Consider the following 15,793-nt stretch of genomic DNA (forward strand, 5'->3'; position numbering starts at 1 on the left):
TCTTTAAAGTAATTTTTTATTATTTTAGATATACATATTTAAGAGGCCAAAACATCCCCATCGACTCCATAGAACTGGCTGAACGGGAACGAAGAAGACAATTAGCTGTAGCGCATCAAGAAGCAATTCGTTTACAGTTAGAAGACAGAGAAAAGAGGCGAAAAGAAGAAAAAGAACGGCGAATTAAGGAAGAATACGAAGAAGAGCTAAGAATAGAGCGAGAGCAAGAGATGGAAAGGAAAAGAAAAGAGCAGGAGTTGCATATCTTGCAGGAAAAACAAGAGAGAGACAGAAAACGAAAAGAAGCGATACAAGAGGCGATAGAGCTGGCCCAAAAAGAGGCGCAGTTGGTAAAAATGAGAAAAAACAAAAATCACTTTATTAATACAGATATAGACGAGAAGAATTCTGAATCTAAAGGTAAATTTACAGAATTGCCAAACGTGGATACAAGTCCTGAGATATCTACATTTGATAATAAAGAGAATAAAAGTAATAGCGATCAGTTAAATAATACAAAAATAGTACCTCCACGATCTGATAGTGTTAACAATGATATAAACAATAACCTAGAAATAAGAGGTAAAAGTATATCTCCTCGCCAAATTAAAGATACTGAAAATAACGCCAAAATTGTTTCACCCAGAAATAATACCATAGAAAACCAAACAGCAACGCCATCTACCTCGTTTACTAATTTACTCTCAACGCCAAGAATAGAAAACAATTTGGCGCTTGTCATTCCTGCCCCTATAGAAAACCTACAAAACCTTCAGTACGCTTTACTCATCCCCACCACGCCTCAAAATGTAACTATCCCCATGAAACTTCCTGCAACAGAAGTGATCAACAGAACAGAAAATAGAATCTTAACTCCCACTCAATTTAGAGATAAAAATAAAAAGTTTTGCGATAGCAGCACTCAAACAGACGAGTCAGTTTTTGTCAGAACTGAATCATCTTGTGATAACAGGGAAAAAATTACGAGAGAAAAGTTAACTAATCTAGATTTGTCATACGACAATCGAAATAGAAAGGAAAGAAGAAGTAGGAGTGAGAGTTTAGAAGAAAGGCCCAAATGGGGAGTAAATAGACCCCCAACAAGATATATTAAACAAAGTGAGAAAGATCCTTTATATCAACGACGAAAGTTAAGACAAAAACAAAGAGAATCGAAGACTTATGACGACAAAAATTCTAGTGATGAAAGTCAAACAGCCTCACCTCGATCTTATAGGAAGAAAGGATGTATGGATAAGAGACATTCTAGAAATCAATGGAGAAAGGACGAGGTTTTAACTAGGAATATTAGAATGTACCAAACAGAAATCATCCCATTAGAGTCTGACAAGGATCATATATATTACAAAAGGTCAGATTGTTGCTGTTTTTGCAGATGCGGAAGGCATAGATGTTCAGATGGAAGCGTAAAAGTGGACATTCTGAAAATAGATCATCATTCCCCAAGAGATGTACATATGGAAAGAATTGATAAACTTCCAGAAATAGATGTTAACGAAGATATGTTAGATAAACTATCCAGTCTACATAATGGTTTGCTGATGAAGCAAGAACAGTGGGAAAGTATGCGTATGCCTTCCCCCGCTGCTTCTACAAGTTGGCAATAAGTTTAAGAGACTTATAAGTAGATAGCAAGAGTTTAAACAAGGTATAAGACTGATATTACTAGCTTACCCGAAAAGGTGTGCAATCGCATGGGCACTGGAAGAAAGTAAAAGAGGGTGCAGAAATAAGATACCGATAAATAGGTTTTGGTATAGATCTTTGTGAAACAAGAACTTAATGTTGTAGGTAATTACCATCGATTATTACAGTACAATTCTCATTTATATTAAAATTTCTATTTCTATTGTTATATTCATATTTCTATTTAATATACAAATCCAGGATGCTATTATTTCTGGTATTATAAGGAAAATCTACTTCGTTTTGAATAATAACAGCATAAGCTTGACCCAAACACTTTTTTGTTCATATTAGGAGTACACAGTTTGTGTGTAATTGCTAGTAAGATCTCGCTTTTTAAAAGAAGAGGTGACCCAGTAAGGGCTTGCAAAAATAATTTGGAATATGAGTATTACTGCGCCAGTTATTGGATCAATACACCAGTTTATATATAGCTTATTCTCTAAAAGTAACAGGTAAATTAATAAAAAAGATAAAAAAATATTATCTAAAGCCGTGTTTCCCAAACTCTGACGTCCCACAGGGGGTTATTTGATTGTTAAGTGGGGCAATTCGAAAATGGGCTTACACTCTTTCACCTCGGGCCATTTAAATGCAATGCTAGATTTCGGTGCCAAATTTAACGAAATAAGCAAATTCTTAAATATTTGCGGTAAATAATTATTAGGTGGTATTTCGCTAAACGCGACCAAAGACCCGTTTACACGGGTAGAGTAATGATGCAAGTACTTGGTAGAGTAGAGTAACTCTACCCGTAAAAACACTCAGCGCAGTAGAGTAGCAAGTAGAGTGTATAGTATGTGGTAGAGTAGAGTGACTAGCAACATGTGGCAAAGTAACTCTACTCTACTACCACCACCACCGCCAAAAGATCCACTCGCCTGCGCACTCTACCCATGGAACGCGGTCAATTTTGGTAGAGTAGAGTAGGTAGGAGAGTGCATAGGGACGCTGTCATTCCGTTTGGAGTTGTGTTTTGTGTAAATAGTGAAAATGAAGTTCACCGAAGATGAACTTCATTTTACTTTCCCTTTAAAACTTGTAGAGATGTATGGCGAATACCAGTATTTATGGAATTTAGTTAGTGTACACTACAGAAATAAACGTATGAGTCAAGCTGCGGAGGATGAAATCGTCGAAAGAAAGGCAAAAAGGGGCTTTGGAGTAAACGAGCTCAAGCAAAAAATTAAGAATATAAGGTGCACTTATAATTAAGAGTGTTTAAAAATACAAAAATCAACAAAATGGGGTTCAGGTTCAGCCGATGTATACGTTCCGAACGTGAAATGGTTCACTCCTATGGAAGCAATCATGAAAGGTGGAAAAAGAAACAAGAAGACTGAAGGCTCACGGGCAAGTTACAGGTTTTTATTACTTGTTAATAAAAAATACAATAAGAAATAAAAAATGTATTCTTATCAAGATAAAAGAGCTGAGGCCCCGTGTGTATTCCTTCTTTTAAGCCACTCTCTCATCCACTCTTTTCTTTGTTACAAAGCGACCTCAGTTACAAATGCATTTGCAACAGTAGCTAAACAATTTTGAATCAATTTTCTTTTTCTTGAATTCATTTTGTACTAAACAAACACCTACTCCACAGTATACTAGCATAAGTACTATACCTGTAACTCTCCTCGTGTGAACGGTATCAAGCCATTTTTGGTAGAGTAGCGAGTAGAGTCGCTACTCTCCTCACAACTCTACTCGTGTAAACACTGATATTATTGCGTTACGGAATCGTTTGTTAATTGTTATAAAGACTTTTTATTGCCAACAACAAAATGGAGAACATTTTGAGCATTTATTTTAAGCCCTTATAGAAAATTGTAAATAATTTCTAAATTTTATTAGTTAAGGTCATGTTGCTAAAAACATACAATATGCAGGATGCTTCATTAAAAAATAAAAATTATGGACTCTGCTAGACTTGCATGAATTTATATTTAATTTTACGGTTCACAGCGTTTTTACAATTTTCTAAAATAAAGCGACAAACAATTTTATTCCATAATTGGTTTCCACACTGTATAAAAAAAAAGTTCCGATGGGCCTCTGGACGAGAAGTGTAGGAAATTGTTTTTTCCTTTGGTTCCTTTCATGGTACAATGAATACACAAGGTATGATACATAATGTTCCAAAATCGGTTCGCTTTCGCGCATGACGTAGTCAAGAAGAACGCTTATTCCCGCAACATTTGAATGTAGTTGTATAGGAAAGACTTTTAATTTTACGTTTTTTTTATATAATTTGGCTAATTTAATTATAGTAATTATAAAGAGATGATAAAATTATATTATTATAATATTTATCCTTTATAAAACATAGATATCCTTTATAAGACAAGTTTTAATTATCTTTTATTACACGTAGGTACAGGTTAATTAACTTATACTTCAATATTTCAGATGTTTAAAAAGATACAGAAAAGTGGTAATGGAGGTACACAAATTTTGTACGTATATATACCTACTGAACTAAACACAAAATCAAAATAAATAATGACAAAGTCAACTTTATTTATATCGAATGAGCTAGCTGGCCATCGAATATGAGTGTAGTGAGGGCACACAATATTGCACTTAAAATTACATCTTTTGTAATATTCACGCATAAAATTATCTTGGTATTGTTTATAATAATGATAACATTGTATATTTTAATAATGATAACATGATTTAACAAAGAAAAATATGTTATTTTGGAAGATGCTAAATTGATTTCCTCCGAAACAGTTCTTATTGCAAATTGCATAGCAGGCTGAGGCTAGTTTCTTACTTAACAAATCGATATGAAAAAACCATTTAAGGTTTCATTACTAATAATTAATAAAAATAAAGATTTAGACTTACGTCGTTGACCTAGAAGTAGTAAGAAGCTGCTCAACATACTTTTTGTCTCTCTGTTTTCGCCTCCTTGTAAGCGTTTTTTTGGTTGGTTAAAAGGGTAGCCGATGTTGATTTAGGCAAATTAAGACTAGGTACTGCCTCAGGTTTCAGTTTTAGACCCTTGTTGGGAACGTAATTTAAAAGTTCCTGTTGTAGATTTCTTTGGTAATCTTCAGTTTTAAAATGTGTAGAACAAATTCTTGCAGTATTACAATTCAAATTATCCTATCTACAACAAGATATAATCCACAGTTTTCTGGTCACACTATATTTAGGAAATGTATGAGACCTAAAGATTTTACCTTCATTGTCACTATTGCAACAATCAATTGCACAGCATACTTTGAAAAAGGTACAAAACCAGATATACAATGGCAAATAAAAACTTTCAGTTTTACAAAAAAATACTATACAGTATAAATAAATAAACTAAACACCATTTGTATAAAGACACATATGTAAGCATATATCTAAATTATTTTTCTATTATAAAATAGATGACTCAGTCAGTATTGAGTTACTTTAAAATATATTTATTATCTCATAACTTGCAATTTGCAATAGTCACCATTGATAACCGATATTATTGTTGAACTTTTGTTTTTATACAAACTTTCTGTCTTGCCGGTGTAAAGTCGTCTGAAGTCGATATTTATTGTGTTTTGCGTTTGAACTAATTTGTGTCTTATTTTCATATTATTATATTGTTTGATATGTAAATTTTGCATATAATAATCGGTAGGTTATAGTTATGTGTATATTTTTTATTTTACTAAATTTCATTATAACTCATCTAAAATACCATATTGAATTGTAAAACAGATTTTTCTCTATTGTACTCTATTTTGTTTTTATTTCAGTAAAACTGCTTGGAAGTGAGTGACAGTAAATGAGAATAAGCAAATCTACCACTATTTACCTATTTACAGTATTTCCTCTGCAGAAAATTTTTAAATTTCAAGGGATTTGCATACAAAAAGAGTACTTATATTATTAGTATATGTATGAAAACAAAAATAAATATTTCGCCTGAATCTCTAGGAGAAGTAAAGGTTTTACGCTACTGAAAATATATTTTTTATTCAATTATAACCAAAACAAAACATTTAAAAAAAATTAGATCACTTTTTAACCATAATTTCAAAATTAATGTGTACGTTAAGCTGTAATAATGGGTTCGAGGTGGTTCAGGCGATCTTAACTACGTCACACTCCTGGGCCAGCTGTCAAATGTCATGCGCAATATCATACCTTGTGTATTCATTGTACCATGGGTTCCTTTGTTCATTAAATTTTGTTTTGTTGTTACATTAAATGAGAGGTTCGCGAAAATAAATGTGTTTTTTGCTTTATAAATAATACTTCAGTAATAAACATAACAGCATTAATTATTCGTCAATTGAACGGTTTACATCACCAAGCTGTATTTCTGTTGTCTTTCAGAAAAAACTCAAATCTTAATTTCCAGTTATTGAGAGTTAAGGCTTTGGTTCTTTGACCTTTATACCTTGTTTTCTGTAATAATTTTGAACATAAGTAATTTATTAGCAAGTATGTAATAAGTATCTGATTATTTTTTAATTCGAATAAATGTTTTAACAAACTTGTTTCATAAGTCTATACCAAGACCAAAAATAGCTGTACTCAAAATGAAAAGATAAATTAACCATATTATTCAAATTGAGAACCTTGTCTTCAGATTATCTTCAATAATTATCGCCATAAAATATCGAAAGCGTAGGTTCCTACACATCTAAAAGTAATATACTCTCAAATTTCTTTTTTTTTTGTCGAAGAGCTCAGTAAATCGCAGACATGGCCAAACTGGACGACTTCCTGGGCAAGAAAAAAGAAACAGCCCCTGTACTTGACATGTCTAAAACGGTGGTCAATTCAAAAGAAGATTTCCGAAGATTACTAGAAAAAGTGCCTGACTTCAAAATTAGACCAGAAAAAGTTCCTCCAGAGTCTATTAAAATCAAAGAAAAGAATTTTAAGTTTAAGTCGGGCAGACATGAGACCCGTCCCAAGAAAGAAAAGTACGCTTTCATGGATCCGTTGCCTGTGGAGATGAGTGGTTTGAAATTGGAGGATCTGGCTGCCGTTTCGATCGACTGGAAGATGCTGACAGATCTTCGGCCGAAGAGCAAAGTTGAAGAAAATTACTTTTCTAGGTAAGTTTCCTCACATCCCTTCATATTAAATTTATTTATTAAAGGTAAATAGGCTTAAGGCGTTTATTTTTTTAGATAAGGTAAAAATTTTAACTTGGTGTCACATAAAATCGATTATTAATTAATTTAAGTTGCATTATATTCGGCGCAAATCAGTGTTAATTAAATTATAAAACTCTGTAATTCAATATAAAATTATCTATTTAAAATAACAAAGTTCATTATATCTCCAGAAAAACAAAAAATATGACAACACTGTAAATACTACCACAAGGTAGGCCGTACTACAAAACTCTCACAAACCTTCAATTTATGTAAATCCTACTATATTTTTCACTATAATGCGTCTTAATGACATTTGATCTGCTTCGGTTATTTTATTTTTCGTACATTTCTAGATTTTGTGACGACCGAACCTGTAGTTTTGTATCTTCTTACTATATTTCTTACACTATAGCGTGACATTTGCAACATATTCGCGATTTCCGAATTGGATTTTCCATAATTAAAAAATCTAATAATAATTGAAGAAATTTTCTCATCGATAACTTTACCTCGATCCATTGTATAATCCACAAACGGCAAAAAGCTTTAGAATACTACAAAATACATTTGGCATTAACTGACACTATTATTGTTTTGATGTCATTTTTCCATAGCTACCTCTGGATTTAACGTAACTATGAAAAAATCAACGTATGTTGACATAAGTGAATGCATGGCCAGGGTTTAGTGATTTTTTTATTGTTAAAAATAATTAAAAAACCATAAGGGTAATATTTTTAATAAATATTAATTAAAAATGGCATATTAATTAATATGGGAACTTATAAAAACATGCAGAGTATAATATGTTTATGGTAATTGGCTTAAACTGCAAATTTCATATGTGGGCCAACTGATATGAGAAGGGGCTCGTACTCTTACGAATTTTATTCAATCTTGCATAAATCTATGTAAATTATTTGTTATGAATTAAATATTTTAGTATTGCGTAATAGACGCTGTCTTAATTGTTTACCTTTTAGGTTAATTGAAGTTGGTAAGCTGCAAAACAAAAGCAGAGCTCAAGAACGCAGACAATTTCAGTTAGATCCACAAATTCGCAAGAGCAAAAATAAGTCAGGTGTTGTGGAAATGAGGGTGGTATCTTGTACGGAATGTGGAGAAGACTTTTGTAACGGTAAGTTAATTGTAGTAAGTAAAGAAAAGGACAGTTCTATGATATAAATGTCTTAATCGCGCAAAGGCAACATTATGCCCACTATGTGTAGCATTTCTAAAATTCCTTGATATATATTGAAATCCCCTCGTATTTGCTAAAGTATCGAAGAATATTTTTAGTGTATTTCAGTTCCTATTGTACGTATTAAATCACCGAATTCTTTCAATTCATCTTAGCGTCACCGAGGTTGAAAATAAACCATTTTAGAGTTTGTTTATTATTTCACAGATGTGTATTTTCTCGGCATTCTTTGATCGTTAAGCAGCTCGATACTGCGTTTTAAAAAATATTCCCGTTTGGTGTTTTGTTTATACCAAGTTAAGCGAAGGATTTTTAAGAATTTACTCACTCTCGCTGAGGCTTTGTCAGCGGTGACAGCTGTTTCTAGCGTTTGTGCAAATTGTTCGTCAAATTTGAAATGTTTCTTTGTTTTTTGTCTTATGTTCTGGAAGATTAGTAGCTTTGTAGTTAATTGTGCAGTACATGTTACGTTACGTGCAGTAGTTACAGTTTCAAGTTATGAGGTTTTGAAAGATAACCATATGTTGCCATTGTATCTAGTTGTACCTATTCCTGTTTTGTAAGAAGCTAAGTCGTTTAGTGCCACTTCAACCTCACTTATTTGTATTATAGTAACTTTTTTGTGTTAAAATTTAAAGTAAAGATAGACATTTTTTTAATAATAATAATTTGCTTTCATAACAAAAAGAATTATGTAAGCACCCCTTTGTTTCATTTTTTGTAGTTGCCTCAATCTAACCCCCTTGTCATTCACTTATCCACGACCCAGCTACTCCAAACAAACCCTGAGTGCCGTTCGCATAAGTATCGTTTATTTTGCTTGCCCTATCTCTGCCTCAATAATTTCTGTCCCAAGATTTCAACCCCCATAGTAATATCGTTACATATTTATGATTTATTGATGCCACTCTCAGTACCACAAGTACTTTATTAATTTCTTTTTTGGTAAGGGTCAATGTTTCTGCTCTATACATTACAATGGTAGTACACACTGATCAAAAACCGTTCTTTTCAAACACATGGAAATATCTCATCTAAGATTCCTCTCAGTTTTTTGCAAGTTGCCCATTTCGTCCTATTCCCCTCTTTAACTTTGTTGTTTGATTGCCTCTTCCGAATTTAAATGCATGGTATATATACTTATCTTCTTCTTCTTCTTCCTTTGCCCTATCCGTTTCCAACGTTGACTATTAACAAGGTATATCAACGATATATACTTATAGGCATAAATTTATTTCTGGCATTCATTCTGATCGCTGGTTTGTGATTTTGGGCAGTGCCTGATCTTATCTTTCGCCGGTGCTCTCATAGATTTCGCGATAAAAGGATTTGACAACCTCAAGGATTTTGGTTCTATTAGTAATAATGTTTCCATCTTTGTTTTTTATTTTGTACATATTTTTGTTGCTTATGTTATTCGTATTTCGGCTCAAAACTTTTAAACTTTTGTTTTCTTGAATTATTTTAGTTATTTATCTTGTATTGTTTTCTCTTACGTCTTTTCGGATTGGCCGGTGGATATCTTTATTTAATTTCTTCATTCTTGTGTAGTTGGAACCGTATTTTTCCGTCAACTGTCTTCTTTTATCTACTAGTTCTTTGGTATTTTGGCTTAGTTTTTCTTTATGAGTCAGAACGGTCGGGCAGCACTCCCTTTCCGTTTCTCTTAGAGCCTTCATTATGCCATTATTTGCTTGATCAACATCTTCTATTTCGTCTTGCAAGTCTTGTATATGTCTGGTTAGTGTATCTTCATACAGGTCGTTGTTTTCTGGGGAAAAAATCTAGACACAGTACACAGAGGAATTCTCTCTCATAAACAAGATCTTTGAAGAACTCAAATTGTTCAGAAACTCCCCATTTATGCTGAAAACTTTAAAGACGAAGCTAATGAGTTTCTGGCAATATTCTTATTTGGGAGAGTAAAAAATTCTTCGCCAGATGTTCCCCTCTTTTACACCTCCGTATATCCTTCTAAGAATTTTTCGTTCCCATCTATCTAATTTTACTTCCATATCTTTATTTAGTGTCCAGGTCTCGCTAGCATAGAGTACTGTAGGTCGGATAACTGTTGTATATATTCGTTTTTTGCTGTTCTGGATATTATCTTCGACCTCAGTATCTTAGTCAGGCTCCCAGCACTCTTACTACCTTTGGCCATTCTTTTTATGATTTCTTGGTTCTCTTCGTTCCTATTTGTTAGTGTCTCTCCCAAGTAATCCAATTGGCTAACAACTTCAAAGTTATATTCTTTACTTGGGCTTTGTATCTTAAAGGACTGTCCTAGATATATTAATCACATAAAAACTTCAAACAATCAACCTAATATCAATAATATTCTCTTTTAGGTAGAAGTTGTTCCGCCTACGGCTACGATTCCTTTGCCAGAATGCCAGAGGTTCCTAAAACTTCAGAGAAGACTCTCTCGCCAAGTTCTGGAGCTGTACCCAAAAGGAAAATCAAACGAAGGTCACGATCGAAAAGTAAATCGAAAAAAGGAGGAAAATCGAAGTCCCCCAAGAAGGGTGGCTCCAAATCGAAAAAGAAATAGTATGGTTTATAAGTAAAATGTTGAAAGAAAATGTTCCGAAGATTTATTGTAGGATAGTTTAAGAAAGTTAAATAATTATAGTATTTTTAATAGTCAGAATTTCAGAACACAGTAAAAATTATGTAGAAAAAGGTATCAATCTTAAAAATTTAACCCCTTTGTGTACGTGTTATGTAGTAATAACTGGTAATAATAAATGTAGATGGCTCAAATAAACATATATTTCAAAAGAACGTTTTACAAAACATGTGCCTTTTACAAAACTCTCTAATTAATTTCATTATATAGGTTATGTCCTCAAATACATAGTAACTTGACAAATGACAGTACCTATTTTAAACTAAACACAGAAATACAAAAATAACAAAACGCAATTCTTCTTATTCTTAAACATGAATATCTTACAGTACTGTCTAGATTTGTATGCTTCTCAGTTTTCTTTTTTTTTATATAACGATTTTCATTCCATTATCTGGTATGGTAGTCTTCTCGTCGCCAAATGACAAATTAAATTCGGTTGAGAAAATTGTTCGGTTTCATAAGACACTTTTAAATTGGGATATTTTCAACATTTTGTGCATTTTATTAATATTAAGCTCCTCTGGTATATTTTGGAAGATTCTGCCAGGTTGTAATGACCTGTTCGGCCTTTAAACGAACTAATGTGGTCCGTTATTCCTTTGTTCTTTGGAGAGTTTCCTAGATCTTGAAGAATACTCTTCTCTTGGATCCTTTGAGAACACGCCAAATTCTTTTATTAAAGATTTTTCAAAGACTCATGCAAAGCATACACACAGCAAGTCAAGAATATGGTTTAGAACTCAATACAACCAAAACTAAATGCATGCTCATCAGCAGAACACAACAACCTCCGATGCAATTGACATTAAACAACCGAAAAATAGAACAAGTGGAGACATACACATACCTTGGAACCACAGTCAACACAAAATGAGACCAGTCAACAGAAATAATATCACGAATTGAAAAAGCACGAAACGCGTTCAACAATATGAAAAAGTGGTTCACAAGCAAAATCTCATTGGAACTAAAATTAAGACTGGTCAAGTGTTATGTCTTCCCGGTCTTGTTCTATGGAGCAGAGGCATGGACCACAACGGAAGCCACCCTGAAGAAACTAGAATCCTTTGAGCTGTGGATATATCGCCGTATTCTTCGGATATTCTGGACAGACCACATCACTAACGTGGAAGTAATGCAGAGAATAGGCAAAAGCAAAGAAATAATCTTCACCGTAAAGAAACGGAAGCTTGAGTACTTCGGACATGTCATGAGGCATACTAAGTACCGGCTGCTACAGTTAATAGTCCAAGGAAGAATCGACAGTAGGAGGGGACCGGGAAGAAGACGACACTCATGGATGCATAACCTGCGACAATGGTTCGGACTAACATCGACCGAACTGTTCAGAGGTGCCGTAAACAAAGTCAAAATAGCCTTGTTAATAGCCAACGTCCGAAACGGATAGGGCAAAGGAAGAAGAAGAAAGATTTTTAAAGGAACCCCATTTTTTCTTGGTGATATTATGGATGAAAAGCTTTAAAGTACACCTTTATTTGTTGTACGGTAATTAGACCATATTAATATGAGTTCTGTTCATCTACTGAAAGCGCTATTACTAGAACAACATTTGCCAAAGTTCGTGCAGAATTTAAAAATAGGCTGTATTATTGTTTACAAAATAACGGAACCCAGTTTGAACATTTTTTTAATTGACATTTTTAACAAATTTGTAGTTCAACAAAAACCTCATTAAATTTTCCATTTAAGCCAAATTTCACAATTATTGCTTCACCCTGTATAATTATTATTTATACCATTTGATAGCATTTTTTATATTCTTTTCAATGAAGTAGGGGTTTGCAATTTAAAGTTTTTTGGTTGTGGTGGGTGGGGCCTAGGGGGTTGATGGGGGTGAGTTCTCTTTCATGTCATTTTAGTTCCCTCTTACTAAACTAGAAACGGTTTCAAGCATTTTTCGATACCAGGTTTTGTTTGTGAGATATAGCCCATTGTAAGTTTTAAAATTAACACACTGTATAGAGCGACAACAAGTGACGTTAGAATCGTTTATGGAGAAGTTGAGATACACATAACATAATATATGTAAAATGAAAGAGAGCAGAGGGACAAAAATAGCAAAAGATAAATCACAAAACGGTGTAACTCCAGCCTCACCGTGTAAAAGAATGACTGCCAATCGTCCGCCAATAACGTATCAATACGCTAACTAAAAAGCAGAATTGCTTATTAGTTTACTTTCATCTAAAATTGTCATCTTGATATCTGCCCTAAATCTTTGATAAAAATACTTTCATTTACATTTTTTACGTGTGATCAATTATTTGTAACTCATGAATCTTTTTACTAATGATACCTTTTATATTATCAGAGTCTCTTTTATATGTATATCATAAAACGACATTCAAAATACTATAGTTGATTAAAGAAAAATAGTACATCTTTGATACCTTTAATAAAAAATAAACAACTATTCTTTGATTTTTATTTACGTCCTCTCATATGTGTTTTTCCATATTAAAGGCTTTTCTTGTGTGTGAGAATGGAAATCTCGGATCTCGTTTAAAAGGATTTTTCACCTAATAAGACCGCTTTGCCATTAAATGCTGGTAACTTTATTACTAGCGGACCAGATAAGCGGCGATATATTTTACACTACATTTATGAATAACATTTTACTGCTCTGTTGTTTCAATCAGCACTGCTCAACAAGTTATCGTTTATTGGTTCATAATTTTATTGCAATGTTATTTTTTTTTAATTTCTTCTGACGTATCGTATAATGTAGGTTTACCCAATTTAAAGTTATGCATTTACAAGAACATATTATTTGAAAAATAAGGAATAAATACCATGTGTCATAATAATTGTAATCTCAGGAAAAAGGACATTTGTTTAGTAATGTATTTCTTAAATCCACACAATCATTGAAAAATGATTCATGCTGTTTAAAATATCTTTCTGTTAAGGACACTGTCATTGATAAAGTAGATCAAATTCAAACGTCATCATATTTCTCTTCTGTTTATCGTTAAAAATTAATTGATAGTCGTGGGTTGTATTTTTGTGTTTTAATAATTTAACAAAATACATAATCAGCAAAAACCTTATTTAAAACATGCGAACGGTTTTGCAATCACAATCAATACAGTGTTTATGCTTGTTTAGCATTGGCTGTTAAATAATTTGTGTTTGATTGTTTCGTCTGTTGTACAACCCTCGTCCTTTTTAGGGTGTAGTAGTTGTATATAAGTACCTATTTTTTTATAGTAGTGTAGTGAAGCGGTACTTTAAAGCAAAATGAGTAATTTGGAAGAAAATAAAATACAGTCGAAACGTAGAGTGTTATCTCCAGAAGAACGGCGTTTAGTTCTAAAAGTCGAAAGTTATTTCAATTTGGAAAAAAATAATATGGGTCCATTGACATCTGTTATGGCAGTTCAGAAACGCACATGCGATGCTTGCGGTATCTCAGAGAGGACTTGAATTTTCGCTAAAGGAAATATGTCAAAATCATCTTGGCAAGATGGCACCACGAAATGTTATTCTTCTAGTCGTTCCGGTAATGGTAAACGCTACATTATACTTTATGCTGGAAATGGTGAGGGTTTTGTTCCTGACGCTAGTTTAATTTTTTCGTCCACAAAGAATACAGGTGATTACCATGGAAATATGGATGCAAATATTTTTGAAGAATGTTTTGAAGAAAATTTGTTAAAAAAATTGAAGCGACCATCCATAATAGTGTTGAATGCATCCTACCACTCAAGACTAGAAGAGAGATTTCCTTCAAGCAGCTGGACAAAAGAAGAAATAAAGTTGTGGCTGACAGAAAAGAAAATTTATCACAGTGACATATTTTTAAAAGTCGATTTACTTCAAAGGTGGAGAGAGCACAAAATTCAAAAAAATTTTGTTACTGACCAAATGGCTCTTGAATATGGCCATGAAGTTCTTCGACTTCCGCCCTACCATTGCCACTATAATGCAATTGAGTTAGTTTGGGGTATAGCCAAAAATTTTTATGATAAACATGCATCCAAAACAAAAGATGAGCGTTCTTGGTTTATGGAAAGAATCGCTAGAACAAATAAAGGCAGAACAATGACAAAATTGTATTAGACATACGGAAGACATAATCGTTCAGTCTTTTCAAACCGAATGAGTTATAGATGATGTCCGGCCTCTAATTATTCAAATATTATTCGGATAGACAATTCAGATAGTGACGACTCTGCTAGTGAAATATCAGACAGTGAATAGGACAAATCGTTTGCTAAAAAGAAGAAACAAAAAAGTGTTTCGGGAATTCAATTCGGACTTTGTGGTGTGTTTAAGTTAAACGATAAAGTACCTTCGGTCTAATTACTGGACTGCATACTCTCAATAGCTTTGGTATTAATTACTGGACTACACATGTTTAAATCTTTTGTTTTGCTGAAAACTCGGAAGTGATTTAGTGCCAATTTGTTTCAAGGATATATTTAATACAGTGTCTGCAGACAGTAAAGTCTTGGATGTATTTTATTCAAATTTGGACATACCAGCAACTTGGCAAGTATTTTCCAATTTAACTTCATGCAAAATCATTCGTATAATTTTCACTCTACGCAAAAGAGAGACTTATAGAGACCTTGATGAACATATGTCGACAAATAATTTCGATTATTCGAAATATTCCGTCCCACTTCTTTTAACCGCCCTGTATATACGTATTGTGTATATAATATTACAATATTATACATATTGTAAAATCCAATATTATTACTGAACATAAAATACACGAAATTAAATATTTTTACTTTTCAAGCGGTCGGAATTAAATATTAATGTCCCACTGTTTGAGACCCACTGATCATATCTTAATTACATATCGGCCAAAAGGAGTTATTCGTCGTTTCTCAAAGATATTAACTTGTTCTTTTTGCCTGTTGGGTAGGCAATCCAACACACTTTCATCTATATGGATATTTACCTAAATTCAGGAGTTCCGACCGTATCGGAAACCAATACTATTTCACTAAACAATCAATATGTTGAGACTTAACATGTGATTGATTTTAATTGTCTTTCTCATTAGAGGTAGTGGATTATCTACATTATCTAAACGCATTCATGCATGCGCAAAGTAAAAGTTCACGCTTCGACCAAATTTTAATAATTTTGGACGACCCGATGCGCAGATAT

General features: G+C 33.1%; 2 protein-coding genes across 4 annotated transcripts in view; both read left to right on the forward strand.

Moving 5' to 3' along the window:
• Nucleotides 1–6,495, forward strand: part of LOC140449485 (uncharacterized) — a 44,334-nt gene extending 37,839 nt beyond the window's left edge. The window contains exons 5-6 of one of the 2 annotated variants that reach the window (XM_072542669.1): nt 29–1,669; nt 6,390–6,495. In XM_072542669.1, coding sequence (XP_072398770.1) covers nt 29–1,628 — 1,600 coding nt within the window. In that variant the 3' untranslated portion in view covers nt 1,629–1,669; nt 6,390–6,495. Of the gene's footprint in view, nt 1–28; nt 2,198–6,389 lie in introns of those variants that run through there. The other variant, XM_072542667.1, reaches the window with a different exon arrangement.
• On the forward strand, nt 4,293–12,427 carry LOC140449486 (uncharacterized). 2 transcript variants are annotated; one of them, XM_072542671.1, is made up of 3 exons: nt 4,293–6,767; nt 7,796–7,954; nt 10,366–12,427. In XM_072542671.1, the coding sequence occupies exons 1-3, from the start codon at nt 6,409–6,411 to the stop codon at nt 10,562–10,564; spliced, it is 717 nt and encodes a 238-aa protein (XP_072398772.1). In that variant the 5' UTR covers nt 4,293–6,408; the 3' UTR covers nt 10,565–12,427. The 2 variants fall into 2 exon arrangements, with proteins under 2 accessions (XP_072398772.1, XP_072398771.1); XM_072542670.1 differs by having other exon boundaries at nt 7,796–7,950; nt 10,362–12,427.
• Nucleotides 12,428–15,793: the final 3,366 nt, after the last annotated feature.

The sequence above is a fragment of the Diabrotica undecimpunctata genome, chromosome 9 (assembly GCF_040954645.1).
Source record: "Diabrotica undecimpunctata isolate CICGRU chromosome 9, icDiaUnde3, whole genome shotgun sequence".
NCBI lineage: Eukaryota > Metazoa > Arthropoda > Insecta > Coleoptera > Chrysomelidae > Diabrotica > Diabrotica undecimpunctata.